This window comes from Bufo bufo, chromosome 9 (genome assembly GCF_905171765.1).
Source record: "Bufo bufo chromosome 9, aBufBuf1.1, whole genome shotgun sequence".
Taxonomy (NCBI): domain Eukaryota; kingdom Metazoa; phylum Chordata; class Amphibia; order Anura; family Bufonidae; genus Bufo; species Bufo bufo.
In genome coordinates this window covers 164,814,442-164,842,129 of record NC_053397.1, presented here as the reverse complement: position 1 = coordinate 164,842,129, position 27,688 = coordinate 164,814,442, and the positions used below count along the sequence as shown (strand labels likewise).

The window sequence follows — 27,688 nt, the reverse complement described above, 5'->3', positions numbered from 1 at the left end:
CCCCACTTTGCGTCTTATAAAGCGAAAAATACGGTATATAAAAATATGTATATGCGTGTGTAATAAATATATATTTAATTTAACTAGTCATTTTGTAACTGTGTAGATTAGAAAGGTTAAGAAATAGTGAAAGTGCAGCACTCCTCCAATTCAAAGCATTGTGATAATTAATTCAGAAGGCATCAATACAAAGTGCAGTTTCGACTCTACAGAGTCTTTTTCAAGCTTGTTGTCTCTGTCTCATTCGCAGTATGTGGGATTGCATGGTTTGAGAGGAGAGAGGAAGCAGCACTGGATGACAGCTAATCAGAGAACATCAGCATAAGGGCTCATGCACACGGCCAATATCCGTGCGGTTTACGCAAATGGATGCAGACCCATTTAACTTGAATGGGTCCGTGATCCGTCCACACTCAGTTTTTTGCTCTATTTTTTTGCAGTGTGAAGGCATGGAGAGAAACCCCATGGAAGCACACTGTAGTGCTTCCATGGGGTTCCATGTGTCCGTTCCGTACCGCATCTTCTGGATTGCCGACCCATTCAAGTGAATGGGTCCGTATCTGTGATGTGGTGCATGAGCCCTAACTCTTGATATCACATCAGGAACATTCACTAAGGATGGAGAGGGCAATTTGAAAAAGCAAGAGGAAAAGGTGCCTGTGAACATCTCCAACTGCTTAAGGCTACTTTTACATTAGCGTTTTTTGCTGATCCGTCATGGATCTGCAAAAACGCTTTCATTACCATAATACAACCGCATGCATCCGTCATGAATGGATCCGGTTGTATTATGTCTTCTATAGCCACAACGGATCCGTCATGAACCCCATTGAAAGTCAATGAGGGACAGATCCGTTTTCTATTCTGTCAGAGAAAACTGATCCGTCTCCATTGACTTACATTGTGTGACAGGACGGATCCGTTAGGCTCCGCACCACATCGCGGACAGAAAAACGCTGCAAGCAGTGTTTTGGTGTCCGCCTCCAGAGCGAAATGGTGACTGAACGGAGGCAAACTGATGCATTCTGAGCGGATCCTTTTCCATTCAGAATGCATTAGGGCAAAACTGATCCGTTTTGGACCGCTTCTGAGAGCCCATGACGGATCTCAGAAACGGAAAGCCAAAACACTAGTGTGAAAGTAGCCTTAGGCTACTTTCACACCTGCGTTTAGGTGCGGATCCGCCTGGTATCTGCACAGACGGATCCGCACCTATAATTCGAACGCTTTTATCCGTTCAGAATGGATCCGTCTGCATTACTCTGTCAAAAAAAGGTCTAAGTCGTAATGTAAGTCAAACGGATCCGTTTTAACTTACATTGAAAGTCAATGGGGGACGGATCCGTTTACAATTGCACCATATTAAGTCAATGTAAACGGATCCATTGACTTACATTGTGTGTCAGAACGGATCCGTTTGGCTCCGCATCGCCAGGCGGACAGCAAAACTCTGCAAGCTGCGTTTTGGTGTCCGCCTCCAGGGCGGAATGGAGGCGGAACGGAGGCAAACTGATGCATTCTGAACGGATCCTTTTCCATTCAGAATGCATTGGGGTTGAACTGATCCGTTTTGGGCCGCTTGTGAGAGCAGGCGGACCCAGAAACGGCAGTGTGAAAGTAGCCTTAGTAGTCAATTTGATTGATTATTATTATTTTTTTTCATTCATTCATTCAAAAGGCATGAAGCTCAATATTTAGTTGAGGGGTTTGTCTCACAGTTGAAGATCATTGAGAGTATCTCTAGCTCAGGACCCTCCTCTGTTAAGTAGGAGAGCGAGCAGCTAGTGATCTACAAGGTTAGTTTTATTCTGAGTTTTTGTTTGTTGGTTTATACAACCCCAGAGAGAGATTGGAGAATTAAAGGGGTTTTCTGAGACCTTTATACTGGTGACCTATCTTCTGGATAGCTCATCACTATCTGATCGGTGGGACTCCGACACCCGGGACCCCTGCCGATCAGCTGTTTGAGAAGGCACCGGTGCTTCTGTGAGTGCCTTTTCCGTGCTCACCAAGCACAGCGCTGTAAATAGTTTAACGGCTGGTTGTCATTCAGCCTAAGGAAAGCTAAGAGTTCCTCTGCCTTCTCAAACAGCTGATCGGTCAGGGTCCCTGGTCCAGGGTCCCCACCGATCAGATACTGATGAGCTATAGGATAGGTCATCAGTATTAAAGTCTCGAAAAACTCCTTAAAGGAGCTCCAAAGGAGCAAGATTTATATCATTGAATCGACTGTTGGTGGATTGCTCACCTCAATAGATGCTGGGAGTCCGTGTGGTATTGTCCGGAATTTGTTTCTACTCATACGCAAATAACTCATATGCTGGAGAGGCTTGAAGGCTAAGGGACTGACATTGGCTTCACTCAGTTGATTGCCCTCAAGTTCCAAAGTTACTAAGTTCTTCAGATCTAAAATGTAAGAATCATGCTTATTAGATGGATGGGCCGTTAATGCCATCTTTCTATTCCTTCTTGTACACTCTGTAGGGTAGGCTTTTTATAAGCGTATTTTAGTCCTTGGCATATGACGAGAGAGGTTGTGCACATATAGGCACAGGTCAATGCACTATACACATTCATAAAGATCATAACCTGTTCCCGTGAACAACATAACAGACTTATTCTGATTCAAATATATAAAAAGAATTGTGATGTGTTTAGGATTACACTGTGGGAACACTAAATTACCTTTTAGACTGTCTTCTTCGAGACTACCAAGTTTATTTTCATTCATTTTAAGTTCCTCCAAAGACGAGGGCAATTCCAATGGGATCTGGTCAAGGATATTTCCATCCAAATACAGACGTCTCAAATTCTTCAGTGACTTTGAAGCAAAGCAGAAAAACATCTATGGCTGAGCATGTCACTTGAATCCTGGTATACAATTACATGACTACAGTGCAAGCGAATGTATTTAGCATGACCGCTCTCCAGGAAATCCATTTGACAGCTTCGCTTTTTACAGCCAGTACATTATTACATGTACCACTGATTCAGTCTATACTGTAGATCTTGAGAGTTTCTTTTATGGCTACAAGACTATTGTCTATGGATAAAAGTGTTATTCCTCCTCTCATTGTATTTCTGTTTGCTACTATAGCAGCACGGTGTCTCAGTGGTTAGAACCGTAGGGCTACATTCCTGGGTTCAGATCTGACCAAGGACAATATCTGCATGGAGTCTGATTGTTCTTCCTGTGTTTTCGTGGGTTTCCTCCCACTTTCCAAAAACATACTGAAAGGTTAATTTGGAATTTAGATTTTGAGCCCCAAAGAAGTGAGATGATGATGTGAGTGATGAGCATCTCTGTATGGCACTGTGGAATATGTTGACTTTAAAACAATAAAATGGTGCCACCAGCACTTAATTTTTTGTCGCAGTTTACTAGCACAGTATGGGAGCCACATATTTTGTGCCGCGAACAAGACTGGATTCTAGTAGAAAGGGAAAACTATTTGCAGGTAGCTCTTTCTTTCTTTAAAGGATATCTACACCTTTGGGGGCAATTTTTTTAAATATTGCATTGTACTTATTTTGAATAGGGATGAGCGAATCGACTTCAGATGTCGGTTCCAAGGTACCACTTGGAACCGAACTTGAGTTCGGGAAATGTTTTTTTACAGTCTAAATCAATTTCTGAAATTTATTATGTGAAGTCTAGCGAGACTTTGCGAAGTAATAACTTCGGCTCATCGGAGCCAATACATTCTAATAACTGTATGGAGCGCTTGCTTCGTACAGTATTGAAATGAAATTTTATGCGAATCGACTTTGGATGTTTCATCCAAAGTCGATTCGCTCATCCCTAATTGTGAGCTAAAAATCATCTTCATTGAAAATATGGAATCCTGTTTTGTGTACATAGCTGAAATGCTATAGTAGCAGCCTGTGGATTTTCTGTCTTTTCCATCAGTTGGGGAGCTGACGGGCTCTTTATCTATGCTCTCTGACCTCCTAAACATTCATTATAGCTCAGTTCTTATCTATGTGTTAAATAAGTGTTTATGACCTCTTAATAGTTTAGACATAAGGTTTATTAGATGTCCTGCACAAAGTGAGAATACCAGTCACACAGTTAGAAAAACAGTTAACCCTTTGTGACAGAATGGCTCAATATTTTTAATAAAGGCCAATTGGAAATGGTATTTTTAGCCAAAAATGATTAAAATGCAATCATAAACAAAAATTGCCTTCCAAAGGTGTACATAGCCTTTAAGTGTCTTTAGCTGTTTGTAAGTCTTTAATCCAAAAAAGTCAGTGTTGGTGATGCTAGCATGCACACAGAGATGACACATTCAGCAGAAGGGTCCTGCGCAAAGGCAGAATAGAGGCCACCTCCTAAATGACCAGGCTTGAAAATGGCTTAAACAGGACCTTTCACCACTCCTGACATGTCTGTTTTAATAGCTTTATGCATTCCCCATGTAATAACAATTCTAGAGATTCTATTCTTATGGCTCTATGTTGTGCCATTCCATTATTATTTCTAATAGTAGATGTGAATGAAATGCTATTAGCCTTCAGTAAGGGTACAGAGGGGTGGTAATAAGTTAGGGGGGTGTACCTGCATAGTCTGAAAATGGCAGCACTGATTGAATAGAGTAAGTCTGAGCAGGTACACACCCAACTGGTTACCTCTCCTCATGTTTTTAGAAATGTTATTTTTATACCGTTGATGCTTCACACTAAATAACCTTAATTCTTAAGGTTAGAACAGTCATGTTGTTACCCCATATTTTATTTAAATTAAGTATTTTACATTTTTTTAACATTTTAATATCCCGTTATGGGATTACTAGGATAACTGTTTTATAACTCAAGTCATTAGAAACCCAGTGACCCATTCGTAAGGAAGGGGGGGGGGTCTCCTTTCCTACAGTTAAAAGCTGGGATTGGAGCTTCCACCAACCCTAGCTGTAGAGCAGGAACCTGGTCTAAAACTACCCTAGTTTTTTTTTTTTTTTTTTTTTTTTTTTTTTAAATCTAGTCCTGGTTTTGGCTTCTAAAACTGCATGCAGAAACCTGACCGTGTAACCGTACTCTGCTACTATTTTTCTTATAAGGTAGCAGTGGCCCCTTTGCAGGTTCCACAAGTGAATGGGAGCAGAGCTTGCAGTACACTGGCACAGCCACTACACAGTGGACGGAGCATTCTGCTTCCAGGCCATTCACTGTCATGTTTCCTGGTCCTGCAGGTGTCACAAACAATTGATCGGTGGGAGTGGCAGGTAGATGAACTAATATAGATGTACTACACTGAGGATAGGTCATCAATATCTAAAAGGTAGACAATCCCTTTAAGGTATATTTACTTAAGTTGGAGTTAGTTTTTCATTCATTTATTTCAACTTTTGTCTTGTGTTTTTTTTTTTAACAATATCACCAGGCAACATACCTTAAATGCTACTGGATCTATACCGGTAGACATAAGTTTGTTCTTGCTGAGATCAATCCTTTCTAGATTAGGCATTCCATTAAATGCCTCCTTCGGAATGGAGGTAATAAAGTTTCCTGAAAAAAGATAAAGCTTTTATTTCTGTTAATATCTTTGGTCTTTCATACAATGCATTCAGTCTAGTACCTAAATGTGCTGTGCAGGATTATAAAAACACGGCCGCTTTTGTGCAGAAAGAGATCCTCACTTGTCACAGATAACCTTTTTTTGCTTTATAAGAAGCAAAAGTGGTGGGGGGGGGGATCGCGGTGTGTCTCAAAAGGCAAATACTAATGAGCGTTTCCATTATGGAAGCGCTCATTAGTACAGTGGGACCGGGGAGTGGTGAATACAGCACCCTTGGTGCTGGCTTTACTCACCGCTCCCTGGTCTTCTGCTGGCGCCATGCCATTCTCTGCTGGATCTCCCAAGTTGGCGGTGCCGTCTGGACCAGCAGAGAGAAGTTATTTTATAAAATTTTTGGACTGATCTAAGGTTTCACTGTATCAGTTCATGTATAGAGAACACTGTCAGTCATCCTGTGTGGGCAGAGTGAACAGGACGCTCACTGTCTCTTCTAGGAGTCTTGAACTATTCATATACGGTAATACTTCCTTGTCTTTTTTTATATGTCTTTGGATTACTGATAGGAATCAATGTACATGTGCACATATTTTGACCACTGGCCAAGCGGGATATTCTTTACTTTGCTTCATTAGATTTGTTTGAAAATTACTAAATCTTTAGGCCATTGTATTAAAACTAAAGACGTTCTGAGAATTCTTATTGGAATTGTAGTTCCTATCATACCATAAATGTTTTTTTTTATTTGCTTAATGTTCCAACCATTAGTACTGAGGGTGTTTCCTTTCTGTCAGGGACCTAGCTATCTTATGCAGAAAAGATAGCAAGAAAGGTTTTGGCAATCCCGTTGCCTCTATACAGCAAGTAACCCTAGCATTGTTTAAAATTATCTGTATACCCCCCTATGTCGACCTAATAGAGGAAAATGGTAATAAGTTAACAATTTTAATATTTTTGCAAATCCTGTAGTTTTACTCTGGCCTCAATTTAGGGTGGGTTCACATCACGTTTTATGCCTCCGTTTGACATATACGTTACAAAAAAGATACAAAAACGCAGCCCACAACGTTCATGTATCCTGCACAGTCCAGTAAAAAAAAGTATCTGTTTTTTTTACAATGGAACTCTATGGTGAAGGGATGCCACTGTATGGCATCAGTCTGCTGAGGCATCCGTTTAACGTATACGTTTTTTGTGTATGTTAAAAGGATGGGAAAAACTTTGTGAACCCAGCCTTCGGCTGGAAAGTCTTGTTCTGTAAAGGTCACTTCTAAGCATCTCTCATTAACCTGACAGGCAGGATTGCAATAAATGGTATGCCCTACATATAGATAACACAGGATCCACCATTTGCAGTTTCTCTCCTCCTCCCTGCACAACACCCACAGGTTTACAGGTTTCTGTGGTGCCTGTGGCAGATGTGTACCATATTTCTGAATGCTGTTAACAGCAGCTCAAGCAAGATGGCGGCCCCCACCATGATACTGTACAGAAAATAAATTAAAGGGAGTCTGTCACCAGGAAATCCATTGTTTATTATCCCAAGCCACTCTGTGCGCCCTTGCTGCTCCTGCTGCCTCTGCCCGCCCCTTCCTCTCCTTTTTGATTGACAGGGCCAGGCAAGGAGGCTATGCAGGAAACTGGCCCTGTTAGTCAAAGAGAGGGAGGGGCTGGCAGAGGAAGCAAGAGTAGAAAGGGTGCACAGAGTAGCTTGGGCCCACCCTCAGTGCACTTAAGTGCTCATTTGCATATGGATTAAAAGTAAAGCAACAGATTGCCAAGTGAAAGTTATCTATACATTCAGTTCAGCTAGCCCTACAAGCTACTGTGCCTGTTATAACAGTGAATTTCCTCGTGATAGACTCCATTTTATGCCATAAATGTCCAGATGGAATGTACCCCTTTGAGTCTACAGACTATGGTACAATGATTGCTATAAACTCATTTACTGAGAATATGCAGCTATAAATGTCATTATCACCCACTGGCAAGTAAGCTCAGCTAGTAAGAGTATTATTTGATAGTGCTTACCTAGAAGGTCCAAGCTCTTTATATCGGGGTCTGATATTGGAGGCACACCTGTCAGTTTAGCATTGGAGCAGCTAACTGTAATTTCTGAGATGAAGCAACCAGGAGGCAGGGGGGGATGGTGGACTTCTGTTGGCCGGCGTGAACCTGGAATACGTCGTCTAGGTACTCTAAACACATCACCTCTTAAGTTATAGTCATCATCTTCATCACTGTCATTATCATCTTCATCATCCTCATCATCTTCATCTACTAAACCCAATTCCTCTCGTTCTCTTTGTTTTCGGTCCATTGCTAACCGGTTCACTTCCTCTTCTCTCCTATCTTCTTCTTCCTTTTTCCTCCTTTCCTCCTCTTTTTTCCTCTTCTCTTCTTCCAACTTGCGCCTCTCTTCTGCTTCAATCCTCATCTCTTCTTCTTCATATGCTTTTCTTATTTCTTTGATGCGCTCGGCCTCCTCATCTGTCTCAGTTTTTCTTGTTGGGTCTTTCTGGAGCCTTTTCTTCTCTTTTTTCTTTTTCTTCTTTGGTCCTTCTGCCTTTGGCCTTTCTTTTTCATGCTTTTCTTCTTTCTTAAGTAGCTCATCCATTTCTTCTGGCGTATGGGGTAATTTCATAAGAAGTATATTATTGGGTTCATTTGGCTCTGGAGAATCACCTGACAATTCAAGTATATTGTCCACTGAAATACTGTTAAGTGCTTAAATAAGGTGGTGGCCCAAGTAAAGAGAAAATGAGAGAATACAGTAATAATAGATCAGAACTTGGGTTAGTATATTCTTAACATCATTCCCACAAACATGGTTTGTATTTTCATAGTTTGAAGCAAATTAACTTATTAGGTTATGTTGACATGGTCTTTTTTCCATGCAGAATTCAGCACACATTCTGTGTTGAAATCCACAGAGAATCCCCCTCCTGTTGTTATCAATCTGTACTGCCATTCATATGCATTTAGGAGGAGTAGAGGAGAGCGAAATGGGCAAAATTGGCTACTTACTTAATGCTGTTGTGCTGAGCGCACAACATCTCTGCATGCATATAAAAGCTGAAGGTCTTGGCTGACAGATGCCGTCCCTCCGTAAAATGCACAGAAGACAGCTGTCACAACTGGAGAAGAAATGAGAACTTCTGGCAGCACTCCAAAGACAAGAGGATTCACAGAGAGTATAGAAAGAAGATTTCATTGGTGCGTTAGACTACACTTTTCAGGATCGCACTGATCCCTTTGTCATGTAAGATGCATCTGATTGCACTGATCCCTTCATTAGGTAAGATACACATGATCACACTGATCTCTTTGTTAGATAAGATACACTTGATCACTCTGATCCCTTCGTTAGGTAACATACACATGATCACACTGATCCCTTCGTTAGGTAAGATACACATGATCACACTGATCCCTTCGTTAGGTAAGATACACATGATCACACTGATCCTTTCGTTAGGTAAGATACACATGATCACACTGATCACTTTGTTAGGTAAGATACACATGATCACACTGATAGCTTCGGGTAAGATACACCTCAGGTGTATCTTACTTGATGGAGGGATCAGTGCGATCATGATATATGTAGTCTTCTGCACCAATAAAATCTTCTTCCTATGCTCTCTGTGAATCCTCTTGTCCTTGGAGCGCCACCAGACCAGAAGTTCCCATTTCTTCTCCTTTTGTGACATCTGTCTTCTGCCATTCATGTGGCCATGGATTTACAAACTGCATTGAGATGGGACATGTCCCCTTTTGGTGCGGTTTCCATACTGAAATCTGGCTGACTTTGCAGTGGGTGACTATATATGGGTGACTGAATAGGTCTAATCAATAGTCAAATCCAAGGCATTCAAACTATCAACCAGAAATCTGAAGGCCAGCCTCGAATTTCTGCCATGGATTCAGCAGCAGTGCCTTCTCTGTATTACCACTTTGTTCCAGCCTTGTACTTTGTGTATATGCCATCCAGATGTTGTGAGCAAGGCAGGAGACTGAATGATATCAAACATTTTACAACCTGAAGGATATTCGATGTTTATGTATTAAAGAGTGGATAATGTAAAAGAATGACCAGAAGACTTATATGACTGACTGCTGTTGTGCGCCACTGGCATTTATAAACTATAGGGATCAGTATGCCAGCCCCCATGGATATTATAATGTTTAACCTATATGGGTAACTTTAGACTTTCACGCCCAATATCGGATTTACTGGATTTTCAAAGCCCATAGGCACAAAATGTCTTGTAACTTAGAATCTGCCCATCAAGCCAGCCACTCCTACTAGGCTCCGTGCTCTTTTGGCAGCTTTTTGTCCATATGCCCTTGATCTATCCTACGCCCCTGAAAACACATAATTGTACATATGAATACAGTGTATTCATATGTACTGCACATTTTCCCTTTAACTGGTACGCTTCCCCCTGGGCTAGCTATAGGCCCATGACTACTCTGCTAGTAGTTTGTGGGAAATAATGTCAGTGGCATTTTTTAATTATACGATGTGATAGTTAAATATTTTAGTAGCATGCATTAAAACCAATTTGTTTCTTAGCTTCAGAAACCACAAGTTTTCAAGGAGCTCATTGACGTTTCTTACATTGGGCTTTGAATGTACGCGTATGTGAGTTCTACTGTGGTATAATGCAGAAGTCCTGTGCATCTGTTAGCATGTATTATAATGTAAAGTGTTAGAAAGTATCAAGCATCTGTTAAAGTCCTGAGTATATTTTTGGCCACGCCACATGGCGTGGACAACGCGAATTTTTGTTTGCTGTCAGGGGCAGCCCATGAACTTGCATAATTGTGCAAACATTAACAGTGACACCGGATAGACTTCCATTCTAATCAGGTAATATGATCCGATGAGCGTGCATAGCTGAGCGGTACTCTGCCTTACCCTAAGGGCTCCAAACGGCTGGTCCACAATGTATGGGCACCAGCCGTGTGCACTCCGTGCTGCGGATGTGGACCCATTGACTTGAAATGGTCCACGATCCACAAGATATGGCCAAAGATAGGACATGCCCTATCTTTTGTGGAGCGGAGTCACAGATTTAAAGCCCACTGAAACACTACAATGCGCTTCAGTGGGCTTTTCGGTCTGTTCCTCCTCACCAAATAAGATAAGACATGTCCTATCGCCGTATCTTGTGGATCGCGGACCCATTCAAGTCAGTGGGTCTGCATCCGCAGCACGGAGTGCACACAGCCGGTGTCCGTGCATTGCAGACTGCTATTTTGCCCTTAGGCTGGGGCTACTCCTAGACTTTTTGTAGCACCTTTGATTTTTAAAGAGGTTTTCCAGGCTCCTGATATTAATGACTTATTCTCAGGATAGGTCATTAATATCTGTATGCTGTCCCCATCCATATGTCCGTCCCGTAAATGATAGAACATGTCCTATTCTTGTCCGTGTAGCAGACAGCAATAGTCATTTCTATTTATGGGACTGAGAAAAATGTGAATTGCACACAATAAGTACCCATATTTTGCAGATCCCCATTTTGCGGACCACAAAACGCATACGGTCGTGTACATGTGACCTTAGTAACAGTTGACCTCACAGTATTCATCTCATCTTCAGTGGTTAATGATTGTTCTCTTGATCAAGCAAATGTAGTATCACATGTCAGCCATTCATATGATGGCTCTTCAATCTGACGTATAGAGAGATGTTAGAGTTCAACCTTGTTTTTAGTCAAAGTGGGTCACCTGCTGTTAGACAGTGTGAATTATTCCATACCAGCCTGACTGCACACTGGACAGCATTCGCCATCTGGCATCTCCGTCTTGGGACAGGTAAGAGGAGGGCACACCGTTTCATCACAGATCTCATTCCCGTTAGAACACATGCAGGTCACACAAGGCTTCGGGGACCACACTGCCTTATCATACATTGCTATACCATTTACCATGCAGTGACCTTTCTTTGCTATGAGAGAGAGAGAGAAAAGAAGAGAAGATTATTCCCATTGCAATAAGACAACTAAATATTATTGGTTGCGTTTAATTGCAGATATGTTATGTGAATTGCATTCTTTCCCTATAGATTACACATTGAAATACACTGTTGAGTCCATGAATATTTTATTATAATCTGGGCTCCTAGTTCTGCAAGAACAGATTTAGAGAACTGCTCCATTTGTAGTGGACAAATGATGACAGAGTCACTGTACTTCACACAATTTCATTTACTAGAGAATGGTGTAACTTGCAGATTTCTAAATCATTTCATTTACAAAATATGTCTGCATCCACTTGGGGGAAAAAAGCTGTAAAGTCATGGCCACTAGGGGTCTCACCTCCACCTAACTTGCTGTCCGCTGCCTGTTGTCAGGCAAGATCCGTCCCTGGTAACAGAGACTTAGAAGACGGCTGAAAGGAAATGGGAGCATGTCAGAGCTAGCTGAGATCTTGAGCCTGATAAAAACAACTGCTTCTACACTGCTTATGAACATCACACTGCCCTTCTTTAAGTGTGATTTATCCCCTTCCCCCCAGCAGCTTTCTGAGCTTCTTAGAAGAAAACAAACAGTGGGAAGTAAGATCACTGCATATTGTACCCACAAGAGGGAAGATTCCCACTGCTTCTAAGTGAAATGCATCTAGCTGTGCAGCTGAAACAGGGAATAATATGGTTAAAAGAGACTTCACAGTTATGATTGTGCAAAAAAGCACAGCCATTATGCAAACTTTTTTTGAGAACTCAAGTATGCTTTTAAAGATGTACAGTAGTTATATTAGTAATAGTGATAATCCAAGCACACTTTATCTGCACTCAGGTAACCAAGGCTTATGGCAGCTCAGCCACAGATCATAGCTGGGGCAGCATGTTTTAAATGTTTTCAATACAATGAGCAGATGAATAAATCCTAGCTAGACACCAGAAATCCAGTCGCCAACCCCTTCTACAGATGAGATTGATGGCTGATCCTGTTTATAGCAGCAGGGCCAGATGAATTTTCATGTGTATTAATATAATGGCAAACATTTGTAATGTGTTTTTAGCACAGGGACTCGGTAGTTGTGTGGCGGGGCCAACTCCCTGAATAGTCAGTGGCTGCCTTATAGACGCTTGACCCAAACATACCACTCATACAAAGATCAATTTCATGGGAAGCCATTTTGTCTATTTGTATATTTTTTTTGGAGTGAGGTCAGAAACCAGAGTACCCAGAGGAAACCAAATCAAACAGGCAGAGAACATACAAACTCCATGCAGATGGTCAGATTCGAACCCTGAACACCCGTGCCAGTCCTAACCACCATGCCTCTCATAATACAGTAGGGTAGACTGACTAAAACGTGTTACCATTTACAGTATTTATTCCCAGTATGGAAACAATTCTAGATTTTTGTTTCATTTGTTACTATTAATAATATCCTTTGTTAATCTTTTTTTTTTTTTTATTGTATTGCGGGTTTTGTGGTAATTACAGTAACATTCCAGAATCTATTTTGAGTCCAACAGCCCGGGATGGTTTTAATAAGATATGACAATGGTTTTAGTTGTTTCCCCATTTTAACCCTGTGTTGCTAATATACTCTTTAAGATAACCTGTTAATTTCATCAGTTTGGAAGGTTAGTAGGCTTATTCCATTCTAAAAATGCTCCCCACAATGCACAGGCCCCTCCTATAGATCATACTTACCCCGCTCCCCGACACCCGCGTCACTTCAGATCCCTGCACGGCCGCCACTGTATCTCCCTGTTGCGCAGATTAAAATATCCAGCGACAGGGGGTGCAGCCAATAGCAGGTGCAACGGTGACCTAGCATCACAAGTATGATCTGTGTGAGGAGCCTGGGCATTGTGGGGGGCATTTTTAGAATTTGGTAACCCCTGTAAGACCAGCTATACACATAAGACAGCTGTCAGTTGTGGACCTTCATTTGGCCGACCGCTATCATTCCCGATCCCCCCCCATACACATGCCTGCTTGGCTTAGACGTATATAGGCTAACAGATTACCAATGTCGTCTTGCTCGTATTTGCCATTGCGTTATTCAACCACAAGACACACACAATGTGATTTTTAGGTTACTTAAGCTGTATGTAAAAATTGCTAGTATGGAATTTGCTAACAACAGGTCTATGAGATTTTGTTGAAGTCATCATTGTACAATGTGATATATGCTCATTTGGGGTCTTTAAACTATTATGTGGCTTAGTGAATTAGAGTTTTCTTCTATTACTGTAAGACGGGAAATATTCCTAAACCTTTAAATGGCAGTGCAAAATAATAACATATCATCGTTAGGCGCTTTAGGGTAATCATAAACTGACCAAATGAGGCAAGTACGGCAGATTTAAAAGACTATTATTATGGTAGATGAATTGTATCAGCTTCCTCTTTAAAAGAAAATGCATCTGTTGGCAAACTGTGCTTAACCCTTTCCCGACCCTGGGATTTTCAGGATTTGTGTTTTTGTTTTTTACTAGGTGACTGGAGCCATCACTTTAAAAAAATAAATAATCCGTACATATTGCATTACGATGGCTTGTTTTTGTGGGGCAAGTTGCACTTTTTATTGGCACCATTAAATATTGCATAGAATGTAGTGAGAAATTTACAAAAAAAAAATTCAAATGGGGTGAATTTGGAAAAAGACGCAATTCTGCCATAGTTTTATAGGTTTGGTTTCCTTCATTCTCTAGGCCAGTACAATTACAGTGATTCACCTTATAGGATTGATATGTTTATATTTTAATAGCATGAGCCTTTTGGAACACAGTGCAAATGATCTTTATTTTTATTTTTTTATTGGAAGGAAAAGGAGAATTTTTTTTTATTATTTTTTTTTTTTTTATTCACATATTCCTAGGGGACTTGAACATGAGAATTACCATTGCACCCTATTCAATACATTTCTATGGGTGGGGAAACCGTTCAGGCCCTGGGAGTGCATTGCTCTTGAGTAAAGCCACCTCAGATGCCACAATCACAATTGACAGCAGCATCTGTGATCAGCGTTATTGTGTGCCTGCCATAGTAACCAGTTCAGAGTCCGCAGTCAGTATTGACCACAGCATCCGAGGAAACTTATTTACCGGGATCAGAATTTTCTCCAATCCCAGTTACTTCAGCCAGGTGTCAGGTGTATTACATAGGCAGCACCTGCCACACATGAAACGAGCTTATCTTATGAATAGGGCTGAAACGATTACTCTAATTAATCGATTAACTCGACACAAAAAATCCTCGAATCAATGATTCGTTTGTGCCATGTGACCACAGAGTGTGAGTGAAGAGCTTGCTATTACTCACGCTCCATGGTCACCCGCCTGCTCGCACAGCGCTGCACTGGATCCTGAAGTACACACGTCGTCAGGACATTTTAGTTCACTGGCGCTGCAGCTGGGCACTGATGGCTAGGAGGGGGAGTGGGGGAACAGATGGCAGTGGGGGCAGGTGGTGGCATTGGGGGAGGAGCTGGTGGCATTGGAGGGGGACCTGATGGCACTGGGATGGGAAGCAACTGATGACATGGGGGAGCTGGTGGCATTGGAGGGGGAGCTGATGGCACTGGTGGAGTGGAGTTGATGGCACTGGTGTGGGGGAGAGCTGAAGGCACTGGGGGAGTTGAGCTGATGGCACTGGGGTGGGGGAGAGCTGATGGCACTGGGGTGGAGGAGAGCTGATGGCACTGGGGTGAGGGAGAGCTGATGGCACTGGGGGTGGCGCTAAAGTCACTGGGGGGGTGGGGCTGAAGGCACTGGGGTGGGGAAGAGCTGAAGGCACTGGGGGAACGGAGCTCATGGCACGGGGTGGAGCTGATGGAACTGGGGGAACTGATGCACTTGGGCTGATCGCACAGGGGGGGATGAAGGGTGTTGGGGACTGATGGCAGGGGGTCTGTTGAGATTTTATAAAGGAAAACAGTCTATTAATTCATTTTTTCTTATTAGATTACTCGATTAATCGTAAAAATAATCGGTAGAATACTCGATTTCTAAAATAATCGTTTACTGCAGCCCTACTTGTGAACCCTCTCCATACATCCCTTACACTCAAATAACGTACATTTATTTTCCATTAACGGATTAAAAGCTAGGGACACCCTTTGAATATTGTTTAATTGAATTACATGTATTATGGGCTAAAAATAATTTTGCTTTGTTCATACCAAGCTTTTGTACACCTTTCTATATTAAATGAATTAGGCAAGCTCTCTGACGGTTTAATTTCCAGCCCTTTCTGTGTTCTCCTTGAAGGGGTTGTCCAGCTTCCTGGACATATTTTAACTTTCGAAAGGATCCTCTTGTACCTTTTATTTAAAAAAAACATACTCTTCTGCTCTCTGCCACTCTAGTACAGCACCCTTCAGTAATCTTCTGGTCCTCATCCTATAAACTTTCGAACAGACAGTGACTGGCCTCAGCGGTGATGTGTCCCCAAACTTACATGAGAGTGTGGCTGTCTGGTTGAGTTCAGTTATCTAAGCCAGCCCTCTTCCCTGTTTCCACATCCGCTGTGATGGAGAAGGGGGGCTGGCTTAGCTAATGAACTGAGCCAGAGAACCAGCCTGTTCATTATCTCACCAACACACAGTGTGGAGAAGGTAGTTTTCTGCATTTATCTGGAGTATGACTACTTACAGAAGCTCCGCTCCCATTAGCACTTGGACATGCACTAAAATTGGACCATCCATGCAGTTTACAAAATTGAAGTTCATTTATTTTACATTTGTAAAATAATACTGAACTTTTTATGGCATCGGACAACTCTTTTAAAGGAATTCTCTACAGTTTCCTAACTAATCCTTTTTATTGCTCCTGCATGTGCATGTGTTACAATCCTCATTGGATCCCTTTCTTTCATTAACAAACCACAGCAGTAGAAGAAGGGGAAACGCACACACATTATGTGATAAGTTTTGTTATATACACTATATATATATATATATATATATATATATATATATATATATATACACTGCTCAAAAAAATAAAGGGAACACAAAAATAACACATCCTAGATCTGAATTAATTAAATATTCTTCTGAAATACTTTGTTCTTTACATAGTTGAATGTGCTGACAACAAAATCACACAAAAATTAAAAAATGGAAATCAAATTTTTTAACCCATGGAGGTCTGGATTTGGAATCACACTCAAAATTAAAGTGGAAAAACACACTACAGGCTGATCCAACTTTGATGTAATGTCCTTAAAACAAGTCAAAATGAGGCTCAGTAGTGTGTGTGGCCTCCACGTGCCTGTATGACCTCCCTACAACGCCTGTGCATGCTCCTGATGAGGTGGCGGATGGTCTCCTGAGGGATCTCCTCCCAGACCTGGACTAAAGCATCTGCCAACTCCTGGACAGTCTGTGGTGCAACGTGACATTGGTGGATAGAGCGAGACATGATGTCCCAGATGTGCTCAATTGGATTCAGGTCTGGGGAACGGACGGGGCCAGTCCATAGCATCAATGCCTTCATCTTGCAGGAACTGCTGACACACTCCAGCCACATGAGGTCTAGCATTGTCTTGCATTAGGAGGAACCCAGGGGCAACCGCACCAGCATATGGTCTCACAAGGGGGCTGAGGATCTCATCTCGGTACCTAATGGCAGTCAGGCTACCTCTGGCGAGCACATGGAGGGCTGTGCGGCCCTCCAAAGAAATGCCACCCCACACCATTACTGACCCAATGCCAAACTGGTCATGCTGGAGGATGTTGCAGGCAGCAGAACATTCTCCACGGCATCTCCAGACTCTGTCACATCTGTCACATGTGCTCAGTGTGAACCTGCTTTCATCTGTGAAGAGCACAGGGCGCCAGTGGCGAATTTGCCAATCTTGGTGTTCTCTGGTAAATGCCAAACGTCCTGCACGGTGTTGGGCTGTAAGCACAACCCCCACCTGTGGACGTCGGGCCCTCATATCACCCTCATGGAGTCTGTTTCTGACCGTTTGAGCAGACACATGCACATTTGTGGCCTGCTGGAGGTCATTTTGCAGGGCTCTGGCAGTGCTCCTCCTGTTCCTCCTTGCACAAAGGCGGTGGTAGCGGTCCTGCTGCTTGGTTGTTGCCCTCCTACGGCCTCCTCCACGTCTCCTGATGTACTGGCCTGTCTCCTGGTAGCGCCTCCATGCTCTGGACACTACGCTGACAGACACAGCAAACCTTCTTGCCACAGCTCGCAAGTGATGTGCCATCCTGGATAAGCTGCACTACCTGAGCCACTTGTATGGGTTGTAGACTCCGTCTCATGCTACCACTAGAGTGAAAGCACCGCCAGTATTCAAAAGTGACCAAAACATCAGCCAGGAAGCGTAGGAACTGAGAAGTGGTCTGTGGTTACCACCTGCAGAACCACTCCTTTATTGGGGGTGTCTTGCTAATTGCCTATAATTTCCACCTGTTGTCTATCCCATTTGCACAACAGCATGTGAAATTGATTGTCACTCAGTGTTGCTTCCTAAGTGGACAGTTTGATTTCACAGAAGTGTGATTGACTTGGCGTTACATTGTGTTGTTTAAGTGTTCCCTTTATTTTTTTGAGCAGTGTATATATATATATATATAGTTATCTTTACTACATTAGATACATGAAAGATAAATTCACTATTGATGAGCATCTGGCACCTCTCCATGATAATGTCCCTCCTCTACTGTCTGCAGGTTATGACATGACCTTACTGTCAGACTTTATATGGGGTTTCATAGTAGCATGTAACCATGAGTAAGCAGAAGTCTGCATATTAGCTGCATACACAAAACGGTAAGATATTTTAATCAAGACTATTTGCAATTGCATTTATTTTTAATGCATTGGAACAATAAAATTATAACAAAGCTGGTCATAGCCCTTAGCATTGAGTGATGCGTCCAATCTTTTTTGCAAAGGAGAAGTTACTCACGCTCCGCTCCAGCAAGAATATTCGATCCAAAAGATAATTGTTCAACACCCGGGGTTTTAAAATCATTTCGTCTTTATTTCCAGTTGATTAAACCATGGAATAGTTTCGGGGGAAAACAAATCTTATATAGTGCCAGAACTTTACCAGTTTGTGACGTTCTGATGGAATCCCTGATCACATTGCAAGTTTTGGGAAAAACATATTGTGTGCAGTATCGGGACATTAATGGTAATATTGTTTAAAAGTTCTTATATATGAGGTTTGAGCCGTCCAGTAGTGCAGCCAATATAAATGTACAATATTATATAGATATCTATTTATAGTGTAATTGCATGGATCTTTGTGGGGTGGTAATGTCCCAGTGCCACACACAATGTGTTTTTTCCCAAAACTTATGATGTGATTAGGTGTTCCATATCAGATCTTCACAGAGTGGTAACGTTCCGACACTGTATATGATTTAATTCCCCCTAAACCTATGATTAGAGATTTCATATTCGACTCTTGATTTGAAACCATGACTGCGTAGTGTTCTACCGACAGTGACCTTTGAAACTGTGGTCCCAGCTCTCTTCATGTCATTGACCACCTCCTCCCTTGTAGTTCTGGGCTGATTCCTCACCGTTCTTATCATCAGTGATACCCCACAAGGTGAGATCTTGCATGGAAACCCAGTCCGAGGGAGACTGACAGTCGTCTTTAGCCTCTTCCATTTTCTAACAATTTATATATATATGTCATGAATAAGGTAACACGTTGACCGTATGCCACAATATGCCTTTGGAGTATGTTTTAATCAAATGGAAATAAAAATAAAATGATTTCAAAACCCCAGATACCGAACAATTATCTTTTGAATCCTTTTTTTGTGCCTGCAAACTTTTAGGGAGTAAAACTAAATTTCAACAAAATGAGCATATGCAAATGGTGAAGAGACACAATCATCTTGAATAATTGTAAGTTCTTCTCACCTTAACCATGTCATACCTGGTAAAATATTGTAGCTTGGGGCTTGCTCACTGACCCCTAGAACTGCTTGTAGGATGTGCACTATGGTATCGTCTCCGTTGTAGAAAGGGACATTTGATTTAGCAACTGGTAGTGGTGAAGGTTGAATCAGTTTTTGACTTTTGTTTGAACTTCTTAAAGGCACTCTTTTACGTCTTTGCTGAATTCTCCGCTTTTGATGCTTTGGAGTGGAGGCATCTTCTTGAGCCCATCCAGTACACAGTGAAATCACTAAAACTATACACACTAGTGTATTAGTCCTCATCTTCTGTCACAGTTCAGGGTGACATCAACAAAGTAATTATGTCCTAGGAATAAATGTGCACAAGTTAAAGCCCAGTAGTAACATCTGAATATTGTCTATGTCTATGTGTCCAGTTCTTTTTTATTTATTTTTTATTTTAGTTTTTAACTTTTAATCTGTTCCCCAGCCACCAGGATGTGTGAAGAAATTGATACTCACCTGGTCCCTGTCTCCTTGGGTGTATTCACTGGACTTCCAGTACACTTTTCTCAACTTCCTGCATGAACAAGGTCACTTGCGTCATTCTAGCCAATTGCTGACCTCCGCATTGACATGTCCCCGAGCAGCACGTGACCCAGCAATGACATGCCACTTGGAGACATGTAACTGAGGAGACCAGTGATTGGCTGCAGGAAAGCATATGACCCAATCTGTACAGAAAGTGGACAGAGAGGGATCGTAAGTCCAGTGAAGACCGCCCAGGACCTGGAACCCAGCAGTGTGGGGATCAGGTGAGCATGTATTTCTCCACAGGCCCCGCTGGCTGGGTGGCAGGTTAAAAAATACTAGACACATTTTATTAAGGCTACATGCACACGACCGTATGTGTTTTGTGGTCCGCAAAAAGAAGGATGACATCCGTATGCCATCCGTTTTTTTTTTTGCGAATCCATTGTAACAATGCCTAAAACGGACAAGATTAGGACATGTTATTTTTTTTTGCGGGGCTACGGAACGGACATACGGATGTGGATAGCACACGGTGTGGATAGCACACATTCAAATGAATGAGTCTGCATCCTATCCGCAAAAAAAAAACCAGAATGGACACAGAAACAAAATACGTTTGTGTGCATGAGGCCTAAGGTCTATATCCCTGTCCAGGGGTTATAGTAAGTAGTTTATGTCGTTTATGCTGATGTAGAAGTATCTAATGCTATACATGGTCCTGGCTTGCTTTGTAGCACTGATAGGCACACTTGGTACATGTGACAGTGTTATGTAATATGTGTTATTGATTTTCTCTCAACCCAATATGACTAGTATTTAGTCATTGCCTTTTATTGAATTAAATGTACATACTTTGGTTGATAAAAAAAACAAAAAACACTGGTCCATTAAAGGGGTTATCCAATCCTATAAAAAGCCCGCCAATATGCCTGGCCCCCCACACTGAATGTACTTACCTGGGTCCCCGCACCGCCGCTGCTATTTCTCCCCATGCACAGATGGGGGGGGGGGGGGGGAGAGCCAATGACAAACATGGAGGCGCCTCCCTAGCGTCACCTGCGATGCTAGGGAGGCTCGTTCCCGTCTGCCATTGGCTGCCCCCCTTCCCCCCGACAACGGATGTTTTCATCCATGCACGGGGAGAAGCAGCAGCGGTGGTGCGGGGACCCAGGTAAGTATATTAAGTGTGGGGGCCCAGCATATTGGGGGGCTTTTTATAGGATTGGATAACCCCTTTAAATCCAGCGAATGTTGATTCAGAGGATGTAAAAATCCGCTATGATGCAAATGCCCCATATTTAGAGAACAAATTGACTCCTGACTCTAAATATGACAATCAGAATAATTACCCGCATTAACATCCCTTCTCCAGAAATCATGTACTAATAATATATTTTCTAATCAAGGTTTCTCAATAAATCAATATGCTGTGGAAGAGAGTTTCATAGTCTCACTAATTTACACTAAAGAATCCACATCTTTGTAGATGGTGAAACTTTTCCACCCTAGTTGTAGAGGATTCTTTAGCAGGGATGTTTGTACTGTCCATTTATTTATTTAGTAACATGGTTTGTAAGGCTGGAAAAAGAAATACGTCCATCCAGTTCAGACTGTTATCCTGCAAGTTGAATGTTGTAATGGCCAAGGGGTAATATGGAACTCTCCAGTAACTCATCTGTAGGCCATTGCTTCATGGCTTTACTGTAGAAAGGATGTGTGTATTTTGGCTTAATGGAGTGTAAGGTCATGCATTACTGGGAAGTCAGCCAGAAGTCCTGAGAATCTAAACAGCATTCGGATATTATGCAGCAATTACCAAAAATAAATGTTAAACAGTACAAGTTCCTTAATCGGTCATCCAGTAATCTGAAATTTCCTGTCTAATAATTTTCCTAGTGTTACTTGCCTTATTCTCGGTTAAGATGGGAGAGGCAACACAAACAGAAGAGTTAATGAAAGCCTTGAAAGAACATTTTAGACAGGTGTAGAAAAAACACTGTAAGGTAGGAATGTTCTAAAAAATACAAAAGTCTTAATAGTTTATTTTTAACATTTAAAAGGGTCCAACACCCGTGTCATCAGTATCTGATCGGTGCGGGTCTGACACCCTGGACCCCCGTCGATCAGTTGTTTGAGAAGGCACAGGCACTCGCAGTATGCTGCTGCCTTCTCCGTGCTCACAAAGCACAGGACATTGTATAGTGGCTGTGCTTTATATCACACTCAGCCCTATTCACTTCCATGGGGATGTGCCTACGAAAAGCTGTGAGAAGGTCATGGTGTTACTTCGAGCGCCGCTGCCTTCTCAAACAGCTGATTGGCGGGGATCCTGGGTGTCGGACCCCCCACCAATCAAATACTGATGACCTATCCTGAGGATAGGTCATCAGTTATAAAGTCCCGGGAAAACCCCTTTAACAAAATGAAAAGTGAATTGCTAAAAAAGAAGTCTAAATGATGAAAATTATTCTTACCGGTAATTGGATTTTCCATATAGCCTCCACAACGGCACCAGCAGGAGGATATACCGCCTCCCAGGGACAGGAAACAACGTGAAGACCCACAATGTAAAAGCCCCCTCCCCTTTACCTCCTCCAGTTAGTAACCTAGGAGACGCAATTAATGCAGAACATAAACTTTATATGAAGACAAAACAGAAAATTTACAATCAATATGTCCAAATATAAAGAAAAAAAAAAAGTTTTATAGGGAAGGGAGGGAAATAGTGGTGCTGATATGGAGGCTATATGGAAAATCAAATTACTGGTAAGAGTAATTTTCATCTTTCCCATATGCCTCCCCAACTGCACCAGCAGGAGGATTAACAGAATAAACATCCTCTAGGGTGGGACAACCACAGAAAGGACTTTATGTCCAAAGGATAAGTCACTATTATATGCCATATCTAGCTTATAGTGTCTGAAGAAAGTAGATGGATTTTCCCAGGTCGCAGCTTTGCAGATTTGATCAAGAGACACTGAGGCACCTTCTGCCCATCAAGTTGATACATCTCTCATGGACTGGGATTTTAACCGATCATGAATATCGACCCCTTTCTGAGAATAAATCAGAGAAATTGTCTTTTTCATCCAAAGTGCAATTGTTGTTTTACTCGCTGCCTGTCCTTTGTTTGGGCCCTGAAACTGGACAAATAAATGATCAGACTTCCTAAACTATTCTGTGGATTTCAAATATTGTAAGACACTCCTCCTGACATCAAGATTATGGAAATCTGACTGTCTAGAGGAAACTCCCGGAGGACAAAATGGAGGCAGAGATACCTCTTGCTGACAATGAAACTTAGAAAAGGCCTTTGGTAAAAAGGCAGGAGAATGCTTCAGGATAACTCTGTCATCCAGGATGGACAGGTTAGAGGGCTTACAAGAAAAAGCCAGAATTTCTCCTACCCTTCTAGCTGTAGTGATAGCCACCGAAAAGGCAGTTTTTAAAGAGAGAAATCTTAGGGAAATATCACTAATAGATTCAAAGGGTCGATCAAGTGGGCCCGATAATACTAGATTTAGATCCCAAGGTGGCACAGAAGGAAGGTCTGATCCTATAGGCCCATTTTATAAACCTCTTTACTAAGTCAATTTCTGCTAATTTGATGTCTAGGAAGGCAGATAGGGCAGTTATCTGTACCTTCAAGGTACTTACTCTAAGGCACTTCTGCAGAAATTCCAGGATGATTTTAATATTCTGAACCATGGACGGGTCCCAGAAACCTGCAGAAAACTCCAGAAAGGCCTTCCAAGTTCTATAATAGATTTTGGAGGTTATTGTTTTTCTACTTTTGAGTAGTATCAATCACCGAATCCAAAAGTCCCTTTTGTTTTAAGATGTCGCGTTCAGCATCTAGGCCGAGAGTTTGAGGTGCGGGGAATTCGGATGTACCACCAGCCCCTGTAGCAGAAGATCTGGGACCTGAGGGAGATGCCAATAGTCTCCTTTCGACAGCAGAAGAGGAAACCAGGATCTTCTCAGCAAACAAGGATCTATCAGGATTACTTGCCAGTTGTTTTGGGTAATTTTTGTTAGACATCTGGAAATGAGAGGAAGAGGGGGAAAGACATACAGAAAGCCTTTCGGCCAAGGAGCAGAAAACGCATCCACTAGAAAGGGTCTGTCCCAATAGGACAGGGAGCAGAATGGCGTTATGTTCTTGTTGTAGAGTCGGAGATCCCCACCTTTTGCAGATCTGGTCGAACACTTTTTGATTCAGAGACCAGTCCCCTCTTTGAGGGTTTTGCTGCTCAGATAATCTGCTAAGATATTCTGTTCTCCCTTCAAGTGGACTGCTGAAATGGAAAGAAGTCGATCCTCTGCTAATTTGAAAATCCGAGCTGCTATGGAGTCCAGTGCTTTGCTTCTCGTTCCACCCTGTTTGTTGATGTAGGCCACTGTCGTATTATCTGACAGGATTCTTACATTTTTATTCAGAATTTTTGAAAGAAAGACTCATTCAGGACCGCTGTCAGTTCTTTTACGTTTGACGAACATTTGGACAGGGCTAGGTCCAAAGAGCCTTGTATTACCTCTTGACCGCAATGTGCTCCCCATCCTGAGTCGCTTGCATCCATGGTGATGACTACCACATTCTGTTGCCGCCATGGAACCCCCTGGTTTAGATTCTTTTGGATTAGCCACCAGTAAAAGGAGCATTTCACTCTCAGAGCGATTTGATACCTTTTTGTCCAGTGATGACTGACTTCTGTCCCAAGGAGAAAGGACTGGAGCACTCTGGTCTAGGCCTGAGACCATCTCACTGCTGGAATGGATGCGGTTAAAAGGCTCAATACTGTCATATCTCTGATCGAGATTCATTTTGCTTGCAGGAACCAATTTATTTTGTCTACTAAGACTGTCTTTTTCTTTTGCAGAAAACAGTAAGGCATCACATGGGAATCCAGCTGTATCCCCAAAAAGTTTTTTCCCTTGCAAAGGTGGAGATAGAATTTTTCAGTATTTATCATCCAGCCTCAGGGCCGTCTTTAACGTGGGGCAAAAGGGGCAGCTGCCTCTTGAGCCCCGCTGGCCACTGGAGGACTTTTCATGGGTCCATACTTTATTAACTAAGTAGCAGGACATGTAGGGCATACATGGGGGATGTCCCTGCACTCACTATTATTTCTGGGCGCTGCTCCGTTGCGCCACTGTGGCCCCCGTTACATTCTCTCGTGCTGTATGCTAAGTAACAGCATCGGAAACACCAGGGAGGAGACATCAGCTTTTCTCCCTGGGCGTTCCTTCTCCCAGGGAAAAAAAAGCTCTTCTTTTTCCTGAAGGAACGCCCAGGGAGAAAAGCTGATGTCTCCTCCCTGGTGTTCCGATGCTGTTACTTAGCATGCAGCTTGGGAGAATATATCGGGGGCCACAGCGGCGCAACGGAGCAGCGCCCAGGAATAATAGTAAGTCCAGGGACATCCCCCATGTATGCCCTACATGTCCTGCTACTTAGTAAAGTATGGACCCATGAATGCGGCAGCGGCACTTGTGTTCTCCCTCTTGCCCAGGGCCCAATCAATATTAAAGACGGCCCTGTCCAGCCTAGAGAGGTCAAAGTCTCTTTTACTATTATAATCTGTTCTTGAAGAATCTGCTCAGTTTTTGCTGCCAGAAGAAAGTCGTCGAGATATGGAATGAATAAGATCCCCTGCTGATGGAACTGGCTTGAAATCTCCGCTATGACTTTTGTAAATATCCTCGGTGCTGAGGAAATGCCGAAGGGGAAGGCTTGAAACTGAAAGTGCTGAAGTCGACCCTGTACATAGACAGCCAATATTAAAAAACCTCTGGTGGTCTACATGGATTGGGACATGGTAGTAGGCGTCCGATAGTCGATTTTACCGTTTCCATCTTGAATTTTTTCTAGGTTACGAATTCGTTCAGGCTTTTACATTTCTTATGGCCCTGTGAGTGCCATTTAGTTTTTAGTTTTTTAAAAAGAAAAATCGAAGCATAGAACCCTTCTTCTTCTTGATTCGATGGTACCGGAATAAGCACCTTTTTTGTAGACTGATCTGAAATTCCAAAATAAGTTGTCTCTCTGGATTTTAGGTTTCGTTTACCATGAACCTGTTTGGAGGGTAACAGTCTAACTCTATTCTGTAACCTGACCTGATTAGAGATAGAACCCAAGGGGAGTAGGATATTTTTTCCCAGGCCGAAGCAAAATATTTCAGTCTTCCTCCGACCGCACTGCTTGCGTCATTTGTTAGATTGCTTAGACTTATGCTGGTTGAACAGGAAACCTCTTCCTCTACCTCTGGATGTCTGACAGCGGGAAGTAGTTTCTCTTTTCCCCTGGTCCTGTTTTTTCCCTTTTTGCGTATGAAAGGATCGTCGCAGAAAAATATTTGGACTCTTTTTTTTTTTTGTCTGAGGCTTTTTCTAAAATATCGTCAAGTACAGGGCCGAAAAGCCTGCCTCCTTCACACAGGATGCTGCATATTCTGGATTTTGATGTTGCATCTCCTGACCAAGATCTTAGCCATATTGTTCTTCAGGCCGAGTTGGATAAAGAGGCAGATTTAGCTGCCAGTTTAACGACATCATTGGAGGCGTCAGCAATAAAGTTTGAGGCCTGTTTTAGGCCGGTAAAGAAGCCAAAATATTTTCGCTTGGAGTACCTGAGGTTGGGTGTTCTTCCAGCTGAGATTGCCAAAGGGAGAGGGTTCTGGCTATATAGGTAGCAGCTATCTCTGGTCTTAGAGTAGCTGTGTTTGCCTCCCAGGATTTTTTTTACTTATACCTATTATCCATAGGTTCCCTAAAAAGTCCTACATCCTCAAAGGGTAAAGAGGATTTCTTTGAGACACACAGTGGTTGTCCCAAATCATCTTTCAAAGAGGCAGAATCTGAATTATCGGATAACTCGCCTTCATCCAGCTCTAAGTCCTCCTCCATAGTAAGTTGTGGATCCGATTTAGAGGTGGAAGGTCTCTGAGAAAGATTAGATAGCTTGGTATCGATCGCAGAGCAAACCTCTTCTTTAATGAGGGCTCTGAGATTTCTTTCTTCCGAAACTACCTTCTCTGTGCACCTGACACAAATCTGCTTTTTATAAGAGGAAGATAACAGCTTCTTGCACAAGGCACATTTTTTGCTTTTTAGTGATGGTTCAGTAGATTTCCCAGAAGAGTTGCCCTAATATAGAGAGGGAATTCTGATGAAAAAATAATATCCTGCTAAGTCTGGGCAGGAACCACCACCAAATGCAAAGGGATAATATTAAAAAAATATATTTTGTAAGGCATTGCCACTATCACCCAGTGCATCTTGCCAAACATGAGGAGAAGGATAAGCTTATCTTACTGGGCTGAGGGCCCTAGGAGGGTCGGAGATCTTTTTCCGCACATCTGCTTCAGGAGTGAGAGACGTCTTGCCACTGCCACACCAACACAGTATACTCAGTGTCTGATCCATCTTTAAACCGGCCTGCCGAGCAATTTCCGTGTTTCCTGCATTACATGATCGCATCACGATGATGCACACGCCCCCTTGTGATCAAGGCCGTGTGCCCAAAGCTCCGCTCACCTCGTTGCAATAGGAAGGTTTGGACCCTAGCCTTCCATAGATGTGGGCCTGATCCTCCTGCATAGTCTGGGATTGCTTGACTGTATGTAGGGCTTACATCCAAGCGCAGGTAGGGTGTTGGGAGATTCCCCCATTGATCCAGCCCTCCCGAGAATCCTCAGGGCCAACAAATCAAAAGTCTGATCATCTTCTCCAGGGGCAGGGGAAAAAAACACCCCCTGCCTTGTAGGTCTCCAACCTTTCCGGGGACAGGAA

At 42.5% G+C, this 27,688-nt stretch overlaps 2 protein-coding genes across 7 annotated transcripts in view; one reads left to right on the top strand and one right to left on the bottom strand.

The window, feature by feature from the left end:
* Window positions 1-27,688, top strand: part of LOC120978732 (centromere protein P) — a 348,964-nt gene that overhangs the window by 268,159 nt on the left and 53,117 nt on the right. The gene's annotated exons all lie outside the window — the stretch shown is intronic.
* The window catches only part of ECM2 (extracellular matrix protein 2), a 37,061-nt gene that overhangs the window by 4,556 nt on the left and 4,817 nt on the right, over window positions 1-27,688 (bottom strand). For 4 of the 5 annotated variants that reach the window (XM_040407034.1, XM_040407037.1, XM_040407035.1 and 1 more), the window contains exons 2-7: window positions 19,402-19,730; window positions 11,286-11,474; window positions 7,547-8,242; window positions 5,393-5,508; window positions 2,686-2,821; window positions 2,249-2,406 (exon numbers count right to left, since the gene is read on the bottom strand). In XM_040407034.1, the coding sequence (XP_040262968.1) occupies window positions 2,249-2,406; window positions 2,686-2,821; window positions 5,393-5,508; window positions 7,547-8,242; window positions 11,286-11,474; window positions 19,402-19,687 (1,581 nt within the window). In that variant the 5' untranslated portion in view covers window positions 19,688-19,730. The remainder of the gene's footprint in view (window positions 1-2,248; window positions 2,407-2,685; window positions 2,822-5,392; window positions 5,509-7,546; window positions 8,243-11,285; window positions 11,475-19,401; window positions 19,731-27,688) is intronic. The other variant, XM_040407039.1, reaches the window with a different exon arrangement.